The sequence below is a fragment of the Apis mellifera genome, linkage group LG7, assembly GCF_003254395.2.
Source record: "Apis mellifera strain DH4 linkage group LG7, Amel_HAv3.1, whole genome shotgun sequence".
Classification (NCBI taxonomy): Eukaryota; Metazoa; Arthropoda; class Insecta; order Hymenoptera; family Apidae; genus Apis; species Apis mellifera.
The window spans coordinates 572,008-598,496 of record NC_037644.1 but is presented as its reverse complement, the minus strand read 5'-3'; the positions used below and the strand labels follow the sequence as shown (position 1 = coordinate 598,496).

The 26,489-nt window shown below is 33.0% G+C and overlaps 1 protein-coding gene across 12 annotated transcripts in view; it reads left to right on the top strand.

The window, feature by feature from the left end:
* Positions 1 to 26,489, top strand: part of LOC412896 (octopamine receptor beta-2R) — a 178,039-nt gene that overhangs the window by 143,852 nt on the left and 7,698 nt on the right. For 7 of the 12 annotated variants that reach the window (XM_016913140.2, XM_006558068.3, XM_026441960.1 and 4 more), the window contains 3 exons: positions 13,330 to 14,559; positions 15,132 to 15,362; positions 18,723 to 21,544. In XM_016913140.2, coding sequence (XP_016768629.1) covers positions 13,565 to 14,559; positions 15,132 to 15,362; positions 18,723 to 18,813 — 1,317 coding nt within the window. In that variant the 5' untranslated portion in view covers positions 13,330 to 13,564 and the 3' untranslated portion in view covers positions 18,814 to 21,544. Of the gene's footprint in view, positions 1 to 13,329; positions 14,560 to 15,131; positions 15,388 to 18,531; positions 18,631 to 18,722; positions 21,545 to 26,489 lie in introns of those variants that run through there. The other 5 variants (XM_003249170.4, XM_003249169.4, XM_006558073.3 and 2 more) reach the window with 5 other exon arrangements.

The following is a 26,489-nucleotide window of genomic DNA, read 5'->3' as shown; positions in this document are numbered from 1 at the left end:
ACTAATTATTATTTCAGGATGTCAAGGATAGAATTGAATAAAAAGTTTTCCACGGTCCAATATGCACTCCTCCCTAAAGTTATAATACATTCCCTTTCTTTTTATTTTCCTCTCTCTCTCTCTCTCTACAATTCTGAAACTTTCTAAATGAAAAAACAAAATGAATATTCCGTTATTATTCTCAACTTCTCCGACCGAAGAGAACGAAACTTCTCTCTGAAATAGATTAAAGAATACCATAAGTATATAATAAATATTAGAATATATTCGAGTGAAAATGCAGCCAACAAATTTCTCCCTTCTCGGAATGGCTCCGAACACGAAACGTTGTAGAATTATAGGATTGTTACTTAATTGGTACGAAAGTACTACCCTCTTTCTTTTTTTCCAAAAGCAACGTAGAAAAATTCGCGTCAAAAGTAATTTCGCTGCAACAAGAGACAGTTGAAAAAAAATAATACTTTTTAAAATTAAAACGGTCAATTAATTATATCAGTTTTAATCGACGAAGGCATTAAACTTTCTACTCGAAGAATAACATCGATTAAATTGATTTTCAACATTTATTAAAAAATATAATTATACGTAAAGAAAGTAGTAAAATTTAATCGTTTTCGATAAACGTTTATTACGTCCCTTTTAATATCTATTACGTACTTTTATTTTTATGCAATGGTTATTTTGAATCTCTTAGAACCGAGTTATGGCACACTACGACGCCTCGTCCGCGCGCTATCGAAGTCCACTTAAGTTTTATCGATACCGATGGGAATTAACATCGCTTAAAAGTTTTCGATAAAAGTTTACTCAAGTATTTAAATTGCGCCTAATTGCGGACGATGCCTACGTTGCTTTTCTACTTTTTCTTTTTTTCTATTCAATTAATCCTCCTCGTTAATGCTACACGCTACTTTCTGCCACTTTGCTTTAAATTATCTTAATTTTTAATCCTCTTCGATTCGATTAATCCATGTGACTTTTCCAAAACATCAAAGATTATACAAAAAATTGTTTAGATTTACTAGAAAATATCGTCATAAGTACGATGAAATCAAATAAAAATAATAATACGTACATCTTTCGTGGTGATTTTTCGTCCAAAAATTCCTTATTGGAAAAGTAAGCAGGTTAAGTTGGTAGGTGCGCGATAAGCGTGAATCAATAGTAGTATTTTTATCCCGAAGGAAGAAGCGCGGACATTACCGGCTTTCGATTACTTATTCATGAACACGTGGCCGTAATCGAGTCGAGGAAGAGAGCCGCAGAGCCGATATTAACTCCGGCCAGGAATCAGACCTTGCCTTCGAGTGGGCTAATTAATATTCACTTTGCCGGGAATTAGCGCGTGCTGCCGACTAGTCCCGTAATCGACGACTTAACCGAGGCCAATGTTCGAAAGCTAAGTCGATCTGTTTCGGTTATCCTTCGTTTAATCCTAACTGCCATTAATCACGACACGTCCTCTTCCTTATTTTTATTCAACTCTTCATCTTAACTGTTAAAAGATCGATCAACGTTGATCCATCTCGAATTATTAAACTTAAGGATCAGCAGATATGGAATGCTTTACAATCCAACATGTCAATCCATTCCATTCCAGAATTGATGAGTCTTGATCACGATTTTTCCAGGATTCTACGGATAACAGATTCAAATCAATATTTTCGAAAGAAGAAGAAGAAAAAAAGAAAAGTAATTCAATCCCTTTTCAACAAGTTTGCGCACAACGAAGCATTGTTTTCGCCCGATTTTAATCGAACGACGCCACGTTCGTTATCGTGCATGGCGAAGATAAGCTGGAGGTTTAGCCAACGGTAGTTATAAATGAAGGTAAGGTCGTAACGTGGTATCAAGCGTTACGTTTAACCCGTTTACATCCTCGAAGAGACGATAGTAAACTTTCAACCGTGGTAAACGTGAACTTCCACTCGAATCCACGTGGAAAGAAATATTACTCGAAGAATTGGAAGTAAATATTACTCGTTACTTCCGCCACTGAGCAATGACCTTACAAGGTCTGGAATTGATTGGATTTATATAGAATGCATGGAAGTGGTTGCTCGCTCTTGTTGTTGCATACGATTCCTCCAACTTTTATTTCGTTGATTATCGTTAAAGAATACATCGTATCGTTTCTTTCTCGTATTCGATATAAATCTTACGTATTATTTGTTACGAGCAATTGTTCCGTCGAAATATAACTTCGTTATTTACAGTGTGTTTCGCGGATTATTTTTAACAATTATTCTTCGAATATATTTCATTCGATCGATACTCGTGATCTTTCGCCACGACGAGGAGCAAACAAAATTACACGCTGTATTCCGATAAATTCTCGTGATACGGAGCGAAAGGTCCATTAATTAAATGAACCATTGCGCCAGTGTATATTTCACTCCAAGATCTCGGTTGATTTATCGAGCTCTTATCAGAGAAATGATGGCAGGGGATGGTTCGTTCGGGTTCAATCGTCCATCGTCGATCGTGAAAGAGGAATCGCTCGAAATCGAACCAAAAGAATTAACTTTCTCTAATTGAATATTTTTCTTTCTCTCTCTCTTTCTTTTTTTTTTTTTTTTTCGATTTCTGAAAATATATGAAACGATTAATGATTCTCTTAAAAGAGATTTGTAATCCATGGAACGTGATTAAATACTATATATTTTGATCATGGAAAAAATTGAATATATGTATATTATATAGTTTGGATAATCGAGTGATTAGACGATTTGGTGTTAAAATAATAATATACAGTCGCTCACAGAAATCTTTACACGATATATTATTTCACAATATTAAATCCACCTTATTTAAAAATCTTGATTTTAATAAAAAGATTCATATAATGAATTGTTCTTGAATTCTTCATCTTTCAAATACAACTTCGGTTTCATCCTCCTAAAAGTGATATTCCGTTAATATAAAATAACTCTATTATACATTCAAAACTATTCGTACGAAAGAAAATTTTTGCATAAAATGTACAACGAGTTTTGTGATTGATTGTACGTATCTATATAGTGAAAGATAAATTACAGTACATAATTGATATTCGATACTTATTAATTCACAGCGTACAGTATTATTAGGCTTGCAATATTAAAGTTTGACAACATTAGCCAAATTATATCATACGTAGTACAATTTAAAATTTAATCATTGAACGACGAGAGTGATATAGAGAAAATAGTTTACAATTAGATTGCCACTAATAAAACTAAATATTATTATTTTACGTATTTTATCTATTTCACTTTTATTCTTAAATTAACAACAATGAATCTGTCCATCTTTTTTGCGATAACTGTTGCACTCGAGTTATCACATTTTTGCATGTCAAAGCCTCGTAAACCTTCTGGTTCCACGTCGAACCACGCTTTCCTCGCATTGCGGCTGAAACCGTTGGAAGACGAATACATTATAGAGACCGATAAATTTTTTAATCTTTTTTAATCTGGAAGAGATAAGGAAGGACATTATTTTGCCGTTTCCCAGAAATTCGATAGAAATCCCTAGTCAATTTTTTATTCTTCGAACAAACGCGTGATTAAGCTGGAAGGGAGGATCGATATTGATAACTATCTATCGATGGTAGAGAGAGTTCGGAATCCTTTCATAATTCATCTTTTATACCATCGTTTTTCAACTTCTTGGATATTTCTCCCCAACGACTAGAATTATTTTATTAAAATTCCGTTATATATTCAGCCTAATCTTTTGAACCGTTTTATTTCGTATTCTTTATTATACAATGAGATTTGAGAATGTAATAATATTTATCTCTTATCTTAAACTATAATTTGTTAAACTATATATCTATGGAAATTTCAGAAAAAAATAGCATGCTGTCTTTGTATCGTATATTATTGTATTAAATTGCTTTCCTCTTATCTTAGAAAGAGGAATTTTCGACAATAAATTCAATAAAGCGTTTTATCGGTATTTTTTTTTTTTTTATAATTGTATAAGACACGTTTGTTCACCGTAGAAACTCTACTTAATTAAATCGATATCGACAAAAATTGGCCTTCTGTTCCTTTTAAAGTAACACCGATTTCGCTAAAATTTATCGAAATTTATCTACAATAATATCTAAAAATCTATTAAATTACGATCGATAAAAATTTTGTTGTACTTTAATTACTTTAATTTTTTCCAAATAATATATAATTTATCATCGTGATTCAACGATGATAAATAATACTTTGCCTCGAATATCGTTTCACAATTTATTTACTTTATCGTCGAAGATAGAAAATATTTCCACGAAATTGACGCGGGATAAAGATGCATGGTAATAATATGTCCAAAAAATATCCAATATCTAAAAACGATAACTTTGCTTCTTATAATACATTTCTTTGATTATTTAATTATTTGGCTAAATTTGTTTCTTCCCATCCAAAGAATTAAATTATCCAAAGAATCTCTCGTTTGTTTGAAAAATAATCGACGAAAATAATTTTACGAAAGAAAGAGGGGAGAGAAAGAGAGAGGAAAAAGAACGAAAAGGAAGAAACGAAAATAAATAGATGAAAAAAAAAAAAAGAAAGAAAGAAATATTCTCAGGAAGGAAATCAAGACGGGGGGAGCTGGATGCAGCCGACAAGAAGCGTCGGCGGAATTCCATCGGGAGACTGGATGACGGAATTCCCCACCGTAGTGCGTCTACTAAATGGATTTATGGAGGGTTTGGCGAGGGGGAGGGGGGGAATTAGCGAGGATACAAAAGCGGGCGAGCGGGAGGACGATTGGAAATGCGAGAAATTCTCATTAAACGTCGCCGGACGAGGGTGACGCGAGGCTGAATTCAGTCATTGATCATGCAAATTCCACAGAATTTTTCCAGCCTCGCTCTTACTCTACCACGTTTATTTCCCCCATCTTCTTAAACGCTATTACGAGTATTCTCTGCTTACGCGCTCGTGACCGAACGTGGCTGCCGAGACTTAAGCTGTTGGCACGATTTCCGCTATTAAGCCCGACTTCTCACGTATGCCGCCGCCGTTAGAAATGTAAATTTCATGTGTATTTTATATTTAGAGGGGATAAAATGATTTAATCACTAGAAATATCACGTTCGTCTTCGATAATGAACAATTTTTCTGACGAGTTCAATGGATTGATTTTTTTCCTTTTTTTTTTTTCTTAAAGTCGACGATTTTTCGACTTATAAATAGGTTTGTACTTCTTTATAAGAAATAATCCATTATTTAATGCATTAAAAATTATACGATTTCATTTAAAGAAAGAAAACAAGGTTTAAAGTTTTTCAAGCATATCAACATTTAACATATAATACTTTTTTTTTTTTTGATCGATGAAACGAGAAATAAATATTTAAAAAAATGACATCTATCGTGACATTTATTCATTTTCCACTAAACGTTGAATATTAGTTATCTTTCGAACATTTAAAGTTGTTTCGATGCAATTTTTGTCGTCCATTGATTTTCTCGCATTGAATGCAAATATTTTTCAATACAGTATTTTATTCCGTTATATTTTATTTCAGCGACAGAGAAAATTTTATGAAAACGCTGAAAATTGAAAAAAACAAAAGCTACGAGAAGCTTTTGGAAAAAAGTGACACTTGTTACAAGCATATTATATATATTTAATTGGTATTGAAATTATTTATATTTTTGGTATCTATATCGGTTTTTATACATCAATTTTCACGCGTTTTTATCCTGTAAAATCGATTCTTTAAAGATTTTCTATAAATATATCAACGCTTTCTATAAATAATCGCCAAAGACCAAGTTCCATTATCGAATTTCCCCGAAACGAGTTTTTATTTTTATTGTATAAAAAAAAAGTTTTAAACGTCCAGAATTTTTTTCCGCTTCTTTTCAAAGTAGCAAAGCAATAAAAAAAAGAGAAAAAAGCCCGAGAATAAAAGTTACTAAAAAGTTGCATTCGAAAAAATATAGTTGTCCATAAAAGGGATAATATAGGGAAAATAAGATGACGAATTTAACGAGTTGGATGGAGAAAGTTTCACGGTAAATGGGAATAGTTTTCAAGCCAATTTAGAATACGGAGCGTAACAGCGTATCGGATATCCGTTTAAAAAGGATTGTTCATTAATTTAGCGAAAAGAAAGAAAAATTACAGATGAAATTCGGGATTCGGAACACGATTAGAATCGCATCCAATCTATATTCACGCGATTATTAACTGAAATCGTTACCGATTATTGTTAGGTTAAATTGCGTTAATCCACGTGATCAATTTGTTTTGCGCGTTGGCAATTCATTAATGAATAGCTTGTTCGATGCGGTTCTCGTGTAATTGAAACTTCCGGACAATGTGCATTTAATTTATATCAACGAGTATCTTTCCAACACCATCGTTCGAATTGAAATTACAAATATTTTAAATCGATCCTGAATTTCCTATTGTAAAATCAGTATATTTTCAAGTCAACAACGTCAATTACAAAAATTCACTTTTTCCATTATTTCGAATTGCGTGTACAAATATAATTTTATCAAGGAATTTCTCTTTTTTCTTTCTCGTTATTATTGCTTCTGTTATTAGCCAAAGTTTTAAATTTTGTTCAGAATTATCAGAGTTTGCAACAACGTATAAATATTATACAAGCGCGCCAGATTTTTCTCCATTCAAGCTTAAAAAATATCGAGTTTTGTGCTCCAACGATAGGAAAATTAATAAGTTGTTATATAAATTATTGGATAAGCGTATTTTATACTATATTACCCGACGATGAAATTTAATTTTTGCACATTAATGTATTCACATTTTCAATTATGCTTATAATTATACGAAAATTACTTTTTCTTTCATTTATTTACTCTTATTTTCTTATCGTGATTGTCAAAATACCAATTTTGCGAAATTTATTTCAATTCGATTAATCGATCGCACTTTACTCTCCCAACGAAAACTACGCGTCTTGTGGATCGTTTAACTTTAAAAGAAAGCTGTAAGATATATCTTTGCGAATAGCTTTCTGTTTAAAAAAGATTCGTACATATTTTTAAACCACTTTTCGAACGAAAAATAATGTCGCAACACGAAGAGAGAAAGAGATACAAAGACCTTCTTTCATTCATTCCTACTCTCTCTTTCGTACTTTTGTTATTCCTTAATAAAACACTCGTGCACATTCGTAGATATGAATAAATAAATTTTATAATTTTTCAAATGTGTACTCGTGTAATTATTAAGTTTATATGAAAGGATGCTACGTTACACGCAACTTTTCGTCTTTCTGACTGTGCATCTATTTCGAGTGTCGAGTGTTTATATCGACTTTAATGGAAGGCTCGTTCCCCATTTTCTCACATCATCTCGTATTGTTGAAACGTGTGCCTCGCAACTATGCAGAATCGATAAAATCGGTGTTTATATTTTTAACGTAGCACGCGTGGTAAACTACGTAACGAGTTCAAAATTTAAACTCGGTATTCCGTTCTATATACGCGAACACTCGCATTATTTATATCTAAATCGAGTTCCAACGCGCGACATAAACTTTGATAAAGGCGGTACGTGAATTCTGGTCTCCGTGTATATCTCGAATGTATTTAAAATTCAAATAACACTTTTCCATAATCAGGGTGGATAAATTTTGACGCGATGAAAGTTTGCCGCCATCATTACGAAAGGTGATAAGATTGTTCGGGAAGATTTTTAGAAAAGTTTGACGAGTGAACGGAAACGACACGTTAAACACGGAAGAAATGAGATTCGTATTTGATAAAATGAAAATTTACTATTTCTAAAGACGTTTATTCGATCGTTCAAAGTATCATTTTCTAGGGGATGAGCGAGGAAAAACGGAAATCCTTTAATTCCTGACGAAAATTCTCTTTTCCAATTCTGTTTCAACTTTGCAACTAAACGTTAGAGATGTAAAAGGAAAAATTGAATGATAAAAATATATATGTTGAAACGTGTTAAAATAATCCCAAACTGCAAGTTCTGCTTCTCTAATAATCAAAAAAATATTATTCTTTACGTATCTCGAAAATTAGGGGACGCGAAAAATCTTTTGAAAAATTAGAAATAATCGGTAAGATTATTTATTATTATCATTGCAAAAGTTTAAAATTGGAACAACATAATGTTGCTAACGAGCAACATGCAACTTGTTATCTAAAACTTTCTCAAATCTCGGGAGACGACTACGATTGTGGTTAGTAGATTTCTCGTTAGGCATCTAAAACTTGCGACCACAAATCTTTGTCGCGAATAAATAAAATAAATAACAGTCGTTAAACTTTCATCATTTTATACCGCAATATTTTAATTATACATTATAACTTTTACGATGCAATAATTTTTTGAGAAAAGATTTAAATATTTCTCATGGAGGCTCGTCTATTCTTTATATTTCGTGATTTCGTATACAAATTGGTTGAATTGAAAGATCCTGAAAAATATACACGATATTCTTTAGATTTTTTATTTTTTAATAAAAATTACTACAATTATTGTCCTATTTTTGGTAATATTTATTAACAAATACTTTTAAGAAGCCTAAATCGATTTTTTGAAAAAAGCATTTCTCCCGGAATTTACACGCGAATTTTCGTTTCAAATCGTTTCGCTCCATTTGCGCGAGTTTATAGGTTTAGATCTAATAAAGTCGTCCAAAATATGTACTCTATTCGCCTGAAATTCCAAAACGCCTGGGGAACCGTCAACTTTTTCAAATTTTAAAAACATCGTGGACAAAAGATGGGAGAGTCGGAAAACGAAAAAGGCAAAACGAATGTTGCACAGGTCAGCGTAGCTGAAAAGAGATAATATTTTATGGAGGAATAGTGCGACACAAAATAGTGAAAGTTGGATAAATATGGTAACATTGATAGCTAGACACGAGGAATTTATCGCGTCGACGCGTGCACTTTGTCAAACAAGATTACATCGTAAACCTTGTTGATTTTATAAGAAGTATTCCGTGTAAAAAGATGTTCGCATCGATCGAGTATAAAATTTGAAACGAATTTAAATTTAATTGAAATTTGAATGGAAATGAGAGTTCAATTTGAAAAATTGGATGGATAAATTTCACGAATTTAAATTTACAACAAAATCCCACGAACACGACGAATGTAGATAATTGTACATGGAAAAATCGTACAATTGAACCGGAAAAATTCAATACATCTTTAATCGCGAGTCGAACGAGTGCATCGAGAGAGGGGATAATTTGAATCACGGTGAACAAGAATGCCAGACACGAATCCGATTTCGCGAGGCGCGGCCACACAATTGGATAGGTTTTGAGAAAATCGAGTTCCACGCCATGCGAAATGGAGGAAACGGATCACGTGTTGCGGACGTTGCATCGTGCAATTGCGGCAATGAATCGCGTTTCAACCGGAAGATAAATTGGTATCGATCGTGGGGTGACATTATCAAATTTTTCTTCCTCCATATATAGCGATCCCCTTTTTCTCTCTTTCTCTCTCGATTGATCATACGTTTTAACGGTTTATCGACCCGTCCAAATCGAGACCAACAACGTAACCAATTGAAGAAATATCACGCCGAAACGTTTTCGAGTCGATTCGCCTCCATTCGATATCGATTTGATCTACGAGAATGGTGTTGAATCATTCGGGTGTATACGAAGAATTCCTCTGCTTATTTATCGAACTTTGAACGCAGCTTCCTTTTAATCAACAGAATTGATTTTAACGAAGTTGCGACTGAATTTGTAGAAACAATTTTATCGTTAATTGTGTTTTTTTCTTTTTACTTGTTATCGTGCACATGTATCGATTTATAAATTTCGAAATTGGGAAATTTAATTTATCAACCAGTACATCAATTGATTAAAATTTGTAATCGATCGATTCCATTCAAAAAAATTAATCCTTCAAAAATTATGCAATTAATTTGACCGAAACTAGATATCTAAAATGAACGAAGAATATTTATCAAAAAATTGTAGATTCTTCTTGCTTTCACGAAGAATCGTGAAAATTTTATTATTATATATTGTATATTTCTTTTTTATATTACTAGTCAGAGAGAATTCACGATCGAAGCTACGAAGCTGCAGAAATGGCAGCCCTAACCCAGATCCGAACGTAGCAGTGGTCTATAGCGGTCTAATCTTAGCTCGACGTTCTTTTAATCATTGTGAACGAGGGTTACGATCGTCCTCGAGTACCGCGCACGAAGAAAGACAGCACCCTTGAGCTTCGTTCCAATATCTCGTCAAGGTCGTGTTCTCCGATGTCGCCTCAGGTGACGCGTATTACGGTCACCGTATTAGAAATGGCTGTCAGCGTTATTTCTTGGACCGCCGGAACAGAGAAACTTGTTGGAAATATGGCGGCTTGACGGCGTGTCTTGAACGCAAGATGAATGGCCCTCCCGCGACACTCTGTTTCTCCGCTTTCGTAGATTACGTCGAGGGCAAAAATCTTGTTTCAGAAACGGATAATATACGGAGAGGAGAGTGTTCTTGTTGTATCCGTATCTTATAATATTTGTCACAGTTCCATTTAAATATTTACATTTTATCGTTCGTGTTAATACGCATGTCTTAATGTCCATTTATTTCTTTCTTATCAATCCAACTAATACATACATTTTATTTACTTTTTAAATGTCTATCCTTAAGAGCTTCTCCGATTTTCGATATTTTTTCAGATTTGTTTTCCAAGATTGTCCCCAAGAACCAATAATCGATATCGATAAAAATTCAACGCATTAGATACGACGCCTTGATCAATGTTTAATCGATTTTCAAGTATCAAGTTGTAAACAACGATAGGATTAATGGATCTAGTTGAAATAATATATATCAACTTGTGTGTTACTCGAGTAACAAGCCAAATAAAAGCTTAACTGGATGATAGCCAATTCTCCTAATATATGTTTGTTTATAACAATACGAACAATGTATATAAGATGATATTCTCGATTATAAATAACCCTCGTGCGTAATATAAAACCATGAGTCGATGTTATTTATCGAATCTTACGTCATCTTATTTCTATTAACGTGGTGTTATCTTATTAATAAATTAATACAACGATATAACGATTAAAATTAAAAGTAACCGTGATATATACCATGAGGAATAAAAAGGGTAAATAAAGACATTCGAGATTTAAAATAAATACCATTACCTAATCGTAAGTATCTAATCAAGTCAAGATATTTTAACAAGATAATCCAAGTAATAATAATAATAATAATAATAATAATAATATTCCAAAGCGAAACTTTACTTCTATCCAAATACGATTCGAAAATATTATTCGAAATATTATTATTTGTGAAATGAAATTTTTAAAAATTCGATAAACTCGTTCATTTCATCGACTTCATTTCGTAATTTTATTTAAGAGCCTATCTCCTCTTCTCCTTTTCGAGAAATAATTTAAAAAGTGTCTCTCGCAACAAGTGTCTTTCGATCTACGAGTGAAAACTCTGAACGATTTCTGGAACGGATCAAAAGTCCAATCTGTGACGAAGTTTCGATACTCGAAAATGCCAATATCTTTGGACTAGAATAATATTCCATCGTCTCGAAATAATAACCGGAATATCGATATTCAAGTAATATAAATACGCGCAGCAGAATCTTTATAAAGCATCGTGAAGCATTGTTCCAGGATCATTATTCTCCGCTCCGCGTCGAGCGACTCGTCACGTCGACCCCATCAAAACTGTCGTGAAACTCGCGGACGGGCACGTGACCCTGCGAGAAGAGGAAAATGTCCAAGGTGAAAGGCGTATAATCGATGCCGAATCGATCGGGAATCTCCGATACTGTTTTGTCGCCGCGGAGGAATAAAAGCACTCGCTCGAGGGTTTTTCGAGTGATAAAAGTAGGATGGGGATGTTTTTCATCGGCGGGCCGCCGTTGGCATAATTGACCCAAATGTGGCGCAAAAATAGCGGATCATAAATTACACGGGCGGAACGGGAGTGCACTTGACACGGCCCTGTCGCGACACGGTCAACGAAGCCCGGAGACGACAGACGACGACGGCAGAAAAAGAGGGTTCCATTCAAGGTCGCTCATTCTTTCCGCCGCGTCCTCGTTTCGAGTGGTGACAATCGGGGGAGCTAGCGCCACAGTCGTTTTACAAAAGGGTCTTCTCTGCGTGGGTTGCGAGGGAAAAATCCGGGAAATCGTACTTGATTTTCTCTTCATCGATCGCGTATTTTCTTTTCTATTTTTTTTTTTTGTTTAAGCCTCTTTGAAGATGGAATTTTGAGAAATTTGGAAAGTATCGAAAATCGACTTCTCGAATATTAGTTTAGCGTTCTTATAGCGTTTTTCTATAAAAATTTCACATGCACGATTTTCAAGCATCGATTTCCATTGTTATTAATTTAAAATGATTTAGGATTTCAACAAGAATAGACGATTCATGCCCGATTTATCCTATTTCAATAACATTTCATTGTTTCCCCATTATCAATAGGTAAGTTTGAAATTTAGAACGCTTGTCCATTCATTCACGTTCTTTGATAAAGGTTAACTGTCGCGTTAAATTAGAATATATTATGATATATTCAATATATTCTAGATAATATTACACGTTGTTTAATAACGATCGTTAATATTATTATATTAACAATCTGAAAATTCAACCACTTTTGCCACCAGCTCGTATTCCACGAAACATTAAAATTGTCAATTTAACATTTCTCCAGTTAAAAATAATGTAAAAATATTTTGAAAAATATTCTCAAAAATATTCAAGTTTAAATTTCAATTCGCGATATCGCGTTCCGTACAAAAATTCGTAATATCTTGCAATTTTCGATCGAACGTTGTCGTCATTTTCTGAAAAAAAGAAAATAAATCTAATGACACGATATCGCTACCGTGCACAGACTGAATAAATTGAACGAAAGTCTGAATGATTATAATGGATTGAATGGATTAAACAAGTAGTACAAACAAATCGAATAAAGTGGGTCGTCTAGTACGTTTGACATCCCTCTCGTGTCGAAAACCTCAATCGAGACGAGAAGAAGTTCGATATCGCGTTGAAATGCCGTAAAATCGTTTCATTCGATTCCACGTTTGAACTTGAAAAAAAAAAAAAAATAAATCGTTCCATCTCTGAATAAACTACAAAAAAGAAAAAAATAAATTAACAAACGAATAAACAAACTATCTATCGCCTTCTCTATAAAACACAAATAAAGAGATCGGATTAGAGATATAAAAGATCACGTAAAAATCATTGTTTCTTTCTTTCTCGACCACGTGGAATAACTCGTATCACTTTCGCTCCACGTAGATCGATAGATTTATCAAAGTGATCGTTAACAGTTTCGAATCTCTCTCTCCCTCTCTCTCTATTTTCCAGATAACCGGTGGCGGAAAGATCGGAAGAAGGAGGCGACGAGGCTGACTCGAGCGCGATCCATCGATTCGGGCGCGAAGAGAGGAAACGGTGGCAATCGTTGGAGGAAGTGGCAACGCCCTTTTCCCGTCGGGAAGATGAAGGCCAGGCCGGTACGTCGGCTCGTTGCCACGTCCGTGACCTAAGGAGCAGAGGAGGAGGAGGAGGAGGAGGAGGAAGGGGAAAGGACGCGACGAGCATGACGACGATCGTGACGAGCAGCGAATCGAGCGAGGTGGTGTCCTCGGTGGACGTGACGACCCTGTTGAACGGCATCTCGACCGAGGACGGCCAGCTGGGAACGAACGCGAGCTACTCGAGCGAGGAGAAGTTGTCGGTGCCTGTGACGATCGTGAAAGGTTGCGTGTTGGGCTCCATCATAGTGACCGCGGTGTTCGGCAATCTGTTGGTGATGGTGTCGGTGATGCGGCACAGGAAGCTGCGGATCATCACCAATTATTTCGTGGTCTCTTTAGCGTTGGCCGACATGTTGGTCGCCATGTTCGCCATGACGTTCAACGCGAGCGTGCAATTGACCGGCAAATGGCTGTTCGGCTATTTCATGTGCGACGTGTGGAATTCCCTGGACGTGTACTTCAGCACCAGCTCCATCCTCCATCTCATGTGCATCTCGGTGGACCGTTACTGGGCGATCGTGAAACCGCTCAAATATCCCATTATCATGACCAGGAGGCTGGCCGCCTACATGCTGCTCGCCTGTTGGATATTGCCCGCGTTCATCTCGTTCGTGCCCATTTTCATGGGATGGTACACCACGGCCGAGAACAGTATGCGAAGGCAGAATCATCCCGAGATATGCGAGTTTAAGGTGAACAAGATTTACGTGATATTCTCGTCGAGCGTCTCGTTCTGGATACCGTGCACCATCATGACGCTCACGTATTTCGCCGTGTTTAAAGAGGCGAACAGGCAGGAGAAGCAGATGCACAGCAGGATGGGGAACGTGATGCTGTTGAGCCACAGGCCGAGCAAGGATTTGAACAATTTGAACGGGGAGTTGAACAGCGCGGGCTCGTCCAAGACGTTGACGTTGAACGAGATCAGTACCAATCACCTGCACACGCCCACCAAGGACAAGAATATCATGAAGATGAAGAGAGAGCACAAGGCTGCCAGGACGTTGGGCATCATCATGGGCACCTTCATACTATGCTGGTTACCCTTCTTCTTGTGGTGCGTCCTCCGACGATTCAGGCTCCCGCCAACGAGATATTTTACGCTTGTATTTCTCTCCACCCCTCTTTTTCTTTTTTTTCCCTTTTTTTTTATTTTTGCTCATCGCTTCTCGCCCCTCCTCTCTTCGTTTTTCTCCGGAAAAACAAGTTTTAAACTGTCCTCGACGGATAGATAGATAGATAGATAGACAGACACACCACGTATCGTCGTTGATTTAATTCAGGCCCAAGATATTTTTAGATTAATCGTTAGTTTAATTATAACGTGAAAACTGAGTGACAGTGACGCACATGGATCGTGTTCGGTTAATGGATTCAATTGGTCTCGTTACGATAGCGTACGATTAATTATGCGTGTCGATGGAGATAACTGGTTTATGCGAAACAATGTTTCGCCCCGATTCCCGCTCGAAACGAGAACATTCGGTGAGAAAATTCTCAAATACGTATCCTTCTCGTTTCCGTCAAATTTCAACGATTTTTCGCTATGCGCGATATTTCTCGTCAATTCACGTGAATTCGACGATGGTCGCGAGAGATCCATTGACGCTGTGAAATCTGTGTTCACAGGTACGTTATCACAACGTTGTGCGGGGAATCCTGTCCGTGCCCCGACGTTGTGATCGCCCTGCTTTTCTGGATCGGGTACACGAATTCGGCGCTGAACCCGTTGATCTACGCGTACTTCAACCGCGACTTCCGAGAAGCTTTCAAGAATACTCTGCAGTGCGCGTTCTGCTCGCTCTGCAGACGAGAGCCGTCCGATCTCGAGGCGCTCGATTTCCGTCGGCCGTCCCTAAGGTACGATCTGGTCTGACACGTCGAGGTACGCACTACAATTCTATCGCTTTTTCTTCTCCCCCTTCTTTTCTATTTTTCGTCCATTTTCCTGAATCCCCGATAGAATTAGAATTCTCTTTCCGGCCTCGTACTCCTGGTACAACGTCTGGTGCATGATTTTTATTAACGAGTGGTTGCGGGAATGAGTGAATCTTATCTATCGTTTCGTTAGATTGTTAGATTCGAGGAACTCGTGCTCGCTTCGACATATTCGTGTCCGTTTTTCAAGAGAGTTATTTTGTCGAAAATGTCGAGGGAAAGAGGGAAGGATTCGATTAATTTTGTAGAGATGGTTAAATTTTAATTAGGTCCGTTACCCGTTTCGTACAACTTTTTAATAACTTCTTTTCACATCCTTATGTTTGTTCCATGTTTATATCTTCTTTTCATATTCGTGGAATATGAAAGAGCGCTTTTAAAAAAAGAAGAGCCTGAATACTCTCTACACGTATTTATTTAAAAATATTTACATATATGTGTATTTCGTATTTCATTCGTTCGATGATTCCACGATATTTAATTCACCTTTTCGCCGATATTTTTATCGCGATATTTCTCTGTTAATTTTTTAACTTTCGAAGAACGACGATTTCGTATGCATTAATAATAATAATAATAAAAAGTTATCGAAAATGCAGAAATAATTTCGTGATCGACAAATAGTTGTGACAAATAGCGTGGAATATAATTTTAGAAACCGAATTCGCGAATGATTTAATTAACGTTGCCCGATATATACGTCACCTTTCTCTTCCATTTGACAACGTGATCCCTCGTAACTTTATTTCTCTATATGAAAATTACGCATCGTGCGTAACTTTACCGCAATTAATTTTGTCAACTGATTAGAGAGATTATGCAAGTTGCACGTGTTTACACGTTCGTTTAATACGAATCGTGATGAAATTTCGTTCCCACGATTGAATATCTCCCATTCGTGATTTAATTAAAACGTTTAGTTGAAAACGAAAGTATGTAAAACCACTGTTTCATGATTATTCGTAATTTGATATCAAACTCTAAAATAAAATTTAGAAAAGTTAATAAAGTTCCTTTGAACAAAAATTTGTATTTCTAAACAAATGTTATTATATTCTTTCGTCTTTGAATAATCTCGAATCCCAAAAGATCTATATATAAAGATCCAAATCGCTGGAATCCACAGATTTTTCTAAGTTTCTAAATATAGATTCGAAATGTTTAAAGCATTAGTTGTACTCTTCGAGTTAATTTCAATATTTTCACACATTCACGGTTCAAAAGTCATAGAAATCTATCGGATATCTCAAGAAATTGTTATAAAACGAGATGATTAGGACGTTTCAGGAAAGAAGGGATGGACATTATTTTTTAATTTCACGTAGGAAAAGTAGAACGAGAGGGGATCCTCGACTTTTTCGCACGAACGCGAGCATAACTCGAGGAACGCGTACTCGTGTCTATCCACGAGCATCTCTCTCTAATCCTTTTTCAAAGCGAAAATGTTTCTGAAAGGAAAAAAAAAACGGATCGTAAAATTCGTAGTTATCCTATTCCTGCTCTTACTCGTTCTTATATTTGCAGGATTTATAACGAAAACGATCAATTTTGCTGGTAAATTCCCCTACAACTTCATTCGATTCGATTGGGTATTATTCCTCTGAAATGTAATTAACGCATATTCGTATAATAATACAAACACAGTATAGAATAATATACATTTAAAACATTTGATCCTCTTCTCGTTCCTCTTGTAATAACGTTTTGATATTTAATAATAGCGGTGAATCACGTTCCCTTTAACGTGGCTGTTAAAAATTAAAAATATCATGAAAAGACATAAATACTTACAGTTAGGCATTTAAAAAATTATATCGATGAAAAAAATAGAAATAAGATAAAACTTTTTAGACAAATTAAACGAAATATTTTCAAGTATTTCTTTGTGTCTCTTTGTTTCCCATTTTTCGTTGCTTTGTTACCTCGTAATTAGCGTTTAAAATTTAGTCGTTATAGTGGAAAAGCGGTTATAGTGGAAATAAATTAGCTGGAAGCTAAGCGTAACGCGAAAATATTATACGAATAATTTGCATTGGTGAAAATAGATCATGTTTTACGTCACGTCTCGTTGTCGTAAAGTTAATTAAACGCGCATTGTACGAATTTATAAACTTCTATTTCATTACAATATTTCAGAAGGACAACGATTGAAAATGTTGGCGAATGATGAAAATTGTTGACAACGATATGAATATTAATAATATACGTTCCAAGAATTTGACTTAACGTTTGACTCAAATTTTTCTTTTTCGAATACGATCAAATTTAAAAGTTTAGTTAAAAAATGAACGAGTAGACAAAAAAAAAAACAAATTGAAATCAAATCAATTAAATAATAATAAGCAATTAAATAATGATAGAAATAAAATCTTCTTCTATTAATTGTTGACTGATGGTGCAAAGAGGAGAAATAATTGAAAATAAGAGAGAATAATATATTACAATTAATTATCGACTAATAATTTATTTACAACTGAAATTATTTCGAATAACCAAAATTTTTGTATGATATTGTATATAATATTATATTATTAATAATCGATTTAATTACATATTTAATTAAACGTTATTAAAGATAATTAAATTGAATATGATCGAATGTAATAATCGAATGAATGTTGGTGTATTTAGTTAATTGCAACGAGCGAAAAGTAAAAGTAAAATGATTGAGAGTATAGAAAGTGAGAATAGTTTAAACAAATAATTTGTGTCGTAACGATTTATATTTTAATCCTATTAGAAATAAGAAAAACTTTCTCTTCCTTTGCGTAGTATCTTCTTACGTATGCATACAAATTTTAACTTTTAAAAATTATTACTTAGAATATTCGTGAAATATTCTTCATTTTAAAAAACAAGTACTTTCTTTAGTGACGATTTTCCACTAAAGAAGACTATATGGATAAATCGTAATAAGTCCGTCCTTGTTAATTTTCTCGTTTCCATTTTACTTACTACTTCGAGAGAAAATAAAAATTTGTCATTAAATTTGACGATATTTCAACAATTTTAGATTCGATAAGCGAAAAATAATATAAACAGCGAAAACGTAAAACAAAGAGATCACTTATTATGTATTTTTACCATATAGTTTTGAAATGGGGCAATCAATGTTGCAAGAAAACAAAGCGAACAACAGAGAGCCTTTCAACCCAATTGCAAACTTCAGATAAAAATGACAAAATAACTGGTAACAATCATCCCAATTCCTGAATTCGTTGAACAACGTCGAAAGCCAACGAGCAAAACGTATTGGTTGCCACTGTCTGTTTCTACTTTCAGGTACGACGATCGCACTAAGAGCATATATTCGGAGACGTACATCAAACACATCGACCGGCGAAGATCGAGCGAGTACGGTAGCAGCCTCTGAAAGAAGAGCAGAATTTTCTACCACCGACTTCACTCGCGGTGCAAAAGAGAAAAAGACACGCTACACACCCACCTGATAATTATACATCCGTATCGTTGCCTACACACACACATTTACACGTACACATAGAAAACAAGTAAAAAAAAACGACGCGTCGATCGTCGATTGATATACGTAACGTGTTAGCCTCCACAGATTCTGCGCCATTTTGCCAAAAACTCGCGGAACACGAATCTTGCCAAGTAAAATGCTCGCGTTTTTATCCATCTGCGTCGCGTGTTTACGGTTTCCGGTTAAAAAGTGATCCCTGCTTCTACATTCTTCACAAAGTGATTCGAAGAAGATCAGTGATGGGAGGGGAAAAAGAAAGAAAGATTTTCAGTGTTAAACCCGATTCACGAAATATTCAAAGATGGATTTTAATAGAAAATATCTGAGATAATTAATTAAGGACCACACGAAGTTACAATCACACTATATTCGCGTTCGATCAATCATGAAAGCAATCAAGCTTAATGATTAAATTCAATAATAAATATTGTATTTATTCATTGTTTTCCAATTTTCCTACAAGATTATCGAACGTAAAGTTTAAACAGAAACGGTGTTCATTCATTCAGTAATACATTCAGGAATGCACAAGAAGGAAACGAGGTTTCTTTCCTAGGAGAGACAGTTACGATAACGCGGATATCATTTCGAACACGTAGAGAACAGCCGAGACGGGAAACAAATGTTTATTCCATCAGAATGGAAAGGAACTCGGAAAGGAACCGGAAGCACGCGTGGACAGGGATACGCGAGAATCATACATCATCGCGAAACGATCACAGAGATGTACACCGAGGACAGGTAGAGATGCGCGTGAAACGCACAGGTCACGTTGCATTGCCAAAGATAAATATATATATATGTATATTCTTAAAGGAAATTCTCGCGAGAAGAGAAACGCGGTTGAGTTCGATTTGATGGATGAAGGAACGATCGACGATGGAGAAATCGTGTCTTTTGTTTTTCGAGGAAGACGATCAAAAGCACTTTCGTCCGATTCTCTTTCGATTTTCGAATAATTATCTGCATCCTATTGGGTGGCCAAGTGCGCTCGAAATCCGTTTATCGGTGGTAAATTGGAACAAGTGGAAGATCGATATATATTACGGATGAAATTGAACGAATCGATCCAAGGATCGATCGGATGATTTAGCGTAATTAGTTTATCGAAATATGATCGATTGCACAGTGGAATCCATTTTTGATAATCGATTTTAGACGTATGTATATAAAGAATGAAGGTTCGATAAGAATTAAATAACAATTCCATACAATTTTTGATTCGTGTTCGTTGAAGGGAAAGTTTGCGGGGAGAGTATCCAATCTTTGTTATTGTTAATTTAATTAATAGGTATTGCTCATCGACGATAATGTTATTACGCGACACGTTGCACGATATACGTCTGTTGTGAATTTTCTTCTTCTTTTTCTTTTTAAGAAGAATATCGCGACACCGTGGTGTACAATTCCAAAGATCGTTGTTATTGTTTGCGTTGTTATTTAATTATTAATGTTATTTGTTTTTAAACGGATATTTATTAAATCGTTGCTTTCAGAGGTTACGTCATGAGAAGAAATATTGAATCTTTTTATCCTTTCGTTTATTGTACATTTGTTGTCTCTTACGCGATTTCGAAATAGCAAATATATACTTGTTCTCTATTTATTTTACAATTAAGAAATGTCTTCCTTGGAAGAGAACGCAATGGTTGCTTTTAAAGTTTATAATATGATGCACAGGAATAATTACATATTCGTAGCTTATCGAAGAATTTGTTTTTTTTTCTTTTTAAATTATTTATTAAACTTATTTAATTACGTTAGATCAAAGTTACGTCGAACGGCTGCAAAGGCATCTAGTTAAAAAGTTTGTAATTTTATATTCTGACTGTAAAAAAAATGCAATTTTTATTTTATCAGATAATGAATGTCTTCATCATCTTCGTAAATTTTATTTAATCGTTATATTTATTTCCCGTCTGAAATGTTACTTTAGCTTCTAGTCCAATTAATTTACAATATTCACGCAGAATAGTAAAATTACGATTCGCAGGATAATTCCATTGCACTCTCGAAACGAAAAAAAAATTGAAACACTGAAAAATTGAAAAAATTAGTAACAATCAAATATATGCCATCTTTAATAAAACGAGATAGAAACTTTGTCTAAGATAAATTCACGAAAATAAAAAAACTAAAAACCTTTACAACAACCCTTATATTTTGATATTACGATATTTAAGTCTCTGTGATCAACATTTTTCCGTTAATTTAAAGAGAAAAGATTAAAGAGAGAGATATTACGAATATATCTATAAAAAAAAAAAGACGAAATGATTTATATTCTAAAATATGCTGCCGGTAGAACGAATAGCAATTCGATTAAAGAGCCACTCCCTGTTGTGGACTGAATGAAGTTCGCGCTGAAAATTAGCGAAGGCACCGTGAAAATCCCACGCGAGCTTCAATTCGAATTAATTAATCGGTACGTAGCTACGCCATTCGGATTTTCCAAAGAAGAAAAGTTTGAATAAAGTGTCTCGAGTAATTAAATCGATGGGAGAGGGATCGATTAAAAGGGCTCGCTACAAATCACATCGAATCATCCATTAAAATAGAATTTTTCAAGGGAGACGAATAGATCGGATGGAAAAAGAATCTTGAATTGAAAAAAAAAAAGCAGAGTTAATTCAATGCAATAACATCGCTTTATTAGAGTCTTAACTTAGACAAGGCTTAATTATTATTTCAAACTCGACGTACGCGTCCTTTATTTGTTAATATTAATATTAATTCACTTTGGAATATTTCGTTTAATTTAAGCTACGTTAAAAAAAAAAGTAAATCATGTCGATTGATGATCAGCAATATTACAATTAAAGTCTGATATTATATATGTATATATATGTAAAACATTATTCGATTTCTTTTCTTTTCTTTTTTTTTTTTGTTTATTATAATTATATATCATTTCGTTTTTTTTTTTATTTTTAATTTTCACGTCATCGTTTTTCTGTGATAGAATTCGCGTGTTAACATTCACTGTAAATAGTTTGTAAATACGTGCATTATTTCAATAGCATGATAATCGATAGCCGAAGATACGACGTTTTCTTTTATATAAATGACTACATAGTTTGTAAAAAAAAAAATGAAAAAAATGAAAAAAAGAAAAAAAAGAAAAAAAGGAAAAAAAAATAATAGTCCGCGTGTCAATATTTATAATGAATCAGCGATAGAAGCTAATGGCGTCGATAGAAAATTATATAACGTTAATTCGAAGATTGCGTTTTCGTTTATTTTTTATCGAAAGTGATAACGTTTCAAATTATGATTTTTTTTAAATTATAAGGTCACGAGATATTTTAATTTTTGTTAATGGATAAAACTGTAATAAATTATATAACTCGAATATTATTTTGTTTTATAATCTTTCCATGTATTTATTCATTATTATTATTATTATTATTATTATTAAACGATTAAAGAATATCATGAATTAAAAAGTATTGAAGTGTTTTCGTTGTGGACAAAATTTTTATTTTATTTTATCGAGTATCTCTCATTTGACCTTATTGCATTTCTTTTTGTAATAAACGTCGATGAACGTTTGTTTTCGAAATATCTGCAGGATATAGCGATATCATGAAAAAAATATTGCGCATACATGCATATCTCATATGTGAAATTTTTTAGAGAGAGAGAGAGGGAGAGAGAGAGAGAGAGAGAGCGAGAAAAGAAGAAATATATTTTGGAAACTATAATTATGGATTTTATTGTTTCATATTCATTTTTTGTATTATAACCTGTTAGAAATAAAACTTGATTATATTTTAAATGTCATATTTCGTTTCTTTTCTTTTTATTGCCACGATTATTAATGTCTTACCAATTAATATAAATAAAATAAAATAAAATAATAATATTAATGTTAATTGTTGATTTAAATGATGGAAAATGAAACTAATAACGAATATGAATAAAATTAGTTCCTACAATTAGTTCCATAAAATAATAAAATTTATAGAAAATCTTGAAATTAATACGACGTATGCTTCCTCGATTTGTTTGAATTCCTGGCAAAGATTTTTAGATGGAAAAGATATCTAAAAATACAAAATTTCCTATATCCCTATATTTGATAAACTGATTATTACTATTCATTCTTTTTCAATGGTAAAATAATTTTTATTATATAATCAAAAATTTCGATCACCTATATCGTTTTAAAATCGTTTATTTCTTTCTTCATTTTTTATTTCATTCAAGACATCTAAAAATCTTGAATTTCTTCTATAAATAATCGTTTTATAAAAATTCCTTTTTGCACATTAATAAAAACGGATGATAATTTCCAAGAATTGTGTTGCATAGTCTAACAGATCAACAATCAACATTCATTTATTATATCTCGTAAACGAACCAACGTCGAGTACTTTACGACCTTTTTATGATCGTACATTTTATCAGTTAAAATCTACATGTTATAGCACTTCATGCTACATATTAATTGATTAAGACAAAAGAAAAATATTTCTATCTTCCTTTCATTAAAAACTATATTGATTTCGATTAACCAATTTTCTAAAATTTTTAAAAGTTCAAGAGAAAAAAAATTCTTGCAAACTAACTTATATTTTCTCATTTGATTTTAACCAATCTTACGTTAATATATTAATTACTCATGAGCATGATAAATCTTATCGAAAATATAATCGTTATATTAAATTATATTGTAATAAACGCGTTCAAAAATTTTTTTTTTATTATTTTTTCGATTCAAGAGATTTTTAATCTTTAGCGAATTTTGTTCAATATTTGTATCGAATAAATTTTTATTAATTCAACGTAAAATATAAAATATACTCTGCAATTTATCGATGAATTTTCCTATTTTCTGTATTTAATTTCGAAATTTTTATTCCCAATATTAAAATCATAATATCACAAAATAAATTCATTCATCAACGTATTTCAATTGAATTTTAAATTCCATTATACTTTATTCTACGATTTTACAAAATACAATATTATTTTATCGATATTTCATTTTAAATAAATTTCACATCGTATAAAGAGCAATACAAAAATTTAATTTTTCAATTTTTCATTTTAATTTTCAGATTTTAGTTTTACAATAATCCCTTTATCTCTTCGAAAACAAAATTTCCATCCAATTTAATAATTTAATCCTATTATAATATAATACAAATATATTATTGCTCTTTATTAGATTTATTAAAATAATGAAATAATATAAATAAACAAAAATAAATATCATTGCCATAAATATCCTATACGAGACGAGTAATGCAAAAGAATTTACATTGTCATCATTGATTACTTACCATATTCGTATATCGTATATTAAGTGCATAAAATGTACACTTTATTCATTATGAAAAATATTCTTCTATTTATATATTAAAAATAAATATATATATATATATATTTTTCATTCCAAAATTACTATTTCAATATAAATCAATATAATTACACAAGTTAGAGAAATCATTTACTCTCTACAGTGACGTGCCAAAAAATATTGCTCTTAAAAACCTGTTCATTAATCTTCACTTTAACCGAACAATATAGCTTAGCAGAAAAGAAGCTATCCTTTTTTATAATAAATTTTGTACGTGTAGGAGTGTAAAACTTAAAATTTTTTAATGAAACATTTTTTTTTTATATATCAACATATATCTCAATAGTAAAAGTCCTCTCGATTCTCGATAACTTAACGTAATAGAAATACACTGCCGACCAAAAATGTTTGGTATCACTACGTGTTCCTTAAAAAACAAGAATTAAAAAAAAAAAAAAGAAAAAAAGAAAAAAATTAAGCAATTAAAATTTTTACGCTACCTTCTATCGATTATCGAAAATTAATCAAAAAATTATGAAAATAGAAAAGTTACTATTTAATATCTTAACAATGATAGATCTTTGGAAGATTTAAATATATCTGAGATTTAAAATTTTCAAAAAAAGTATACGCGCTCGATAAGATAAAAATGATTAATCTGATCATGAATCCTCCAAAAAAATTTATTCGATTAATTTTTGCACGTCACTGTGTCTAGGATGACCTACTTTGCTATATATATAATATTTGGTTTTTAATGTTTGTCCAATTTTTATCGTATATGATGACGTTTTTTTTTTTTTTTATGTAGGTAATTATTCGCAAAGAGACATCTCACTGATTTCAGTGACAAAATATTTTATATCACAAAAATCTTTCTAATATGATTTCATAATATTATATCTTTAAAATTTGATATATTTTTCTAAGTTTGGATTGGTTAATTTTAAATTGGTTTTAGTTTGATTTAAGTTTAAATTAGATTTGAATAATAAACAATAAAGATAATAAAGAACTGAATTAAACGAAAACCAAACAACATTATAACGAGACCTAATCCGAAATCAATATTTTAACGCATGAAATATCGGAAAGTTGCACAATGTTGCGAAAAATATTTTTATTGCTAATTTTTTAACGAACTTTTGAAAATTATATCTTATTATACTTTAAACGATAATTTTTATTGATATTTCCAAAACTAAAACTGAGCGTTAATACAAAGAAAAGTTGTTCGAATATTGTTCGAAATACATTTAAAATCCATTCTCTTTTGTAAATAATTACCTACCCTTAAGTATTTAAATTTATTTTTATTCCCATAAATCTAAATTTGACCCCAATCTTAAAGTATGTCATTCTATACAGAGTTTTAAAAAAACAAAAAAAGAAAAAAAAACACCGATAAAAATTAAGCGACTCTAACAACGCGAAATCCACGAATAAACGAGTGAAATAAATTTGACGAATCTCGATCAAATAAATCGATGCACTTATGAAAAATTTTAGAAAGTTTAAATGTAAACAAGAAAATCGGATACGATTCTCTTCTATAATTGGACTTGGAATTGGAAACGTAGAAAAGAATCGATATGCGCAACAGGCCTCCCAATACGGATGATTGTCACCGCTAATTAGAGACATCACTCGGATGTCGAGTAATGAGAAGTGGTGCGAGCGAAATTCGATGAAAACTGAGAAAAGAAAAGCGACTGCGCTTCGATTCTTCGCGGATCTATTCGATTATACGAAATTAGAGATACAAGCATCGAAACTCGCTGTACTATCCATTTATTTTGTACAACAACTGTAAATAACATTAGCGTTTTCTTTTGTTATATCTAAATCTTTATTTTTAATATTCAAAAACTAAAATCCTATAAATATTGGATCTATGGTTTAGAATATACAGTTTTGATATCATATCTCTGGAATAATATTTCGATAGACTAAATCGAGGGAGACACGGATTAATTTCGCTATTCACGTCGAATTCTTCTATTTCCGATTTCTCCAATGTAACAATGTGAGAATCCTCGAAAAGGCGAAATTTTTTGAAAGCTTAAACAATGTTATTAAGATTGATTCGTCTTCATGATTAAACGAAAGGCAAAATTTAAGTTTTCCAAATAGAGAAGGATTATTCGAATATTTTAAAAGAGAATCCTAATTCGAAAAGAGGGAGATACTAGGATTGTAAATTTTAGTAGACGTATCAATGCAACAATATCGATGGAAATGTTAATCGAATGACGATTGC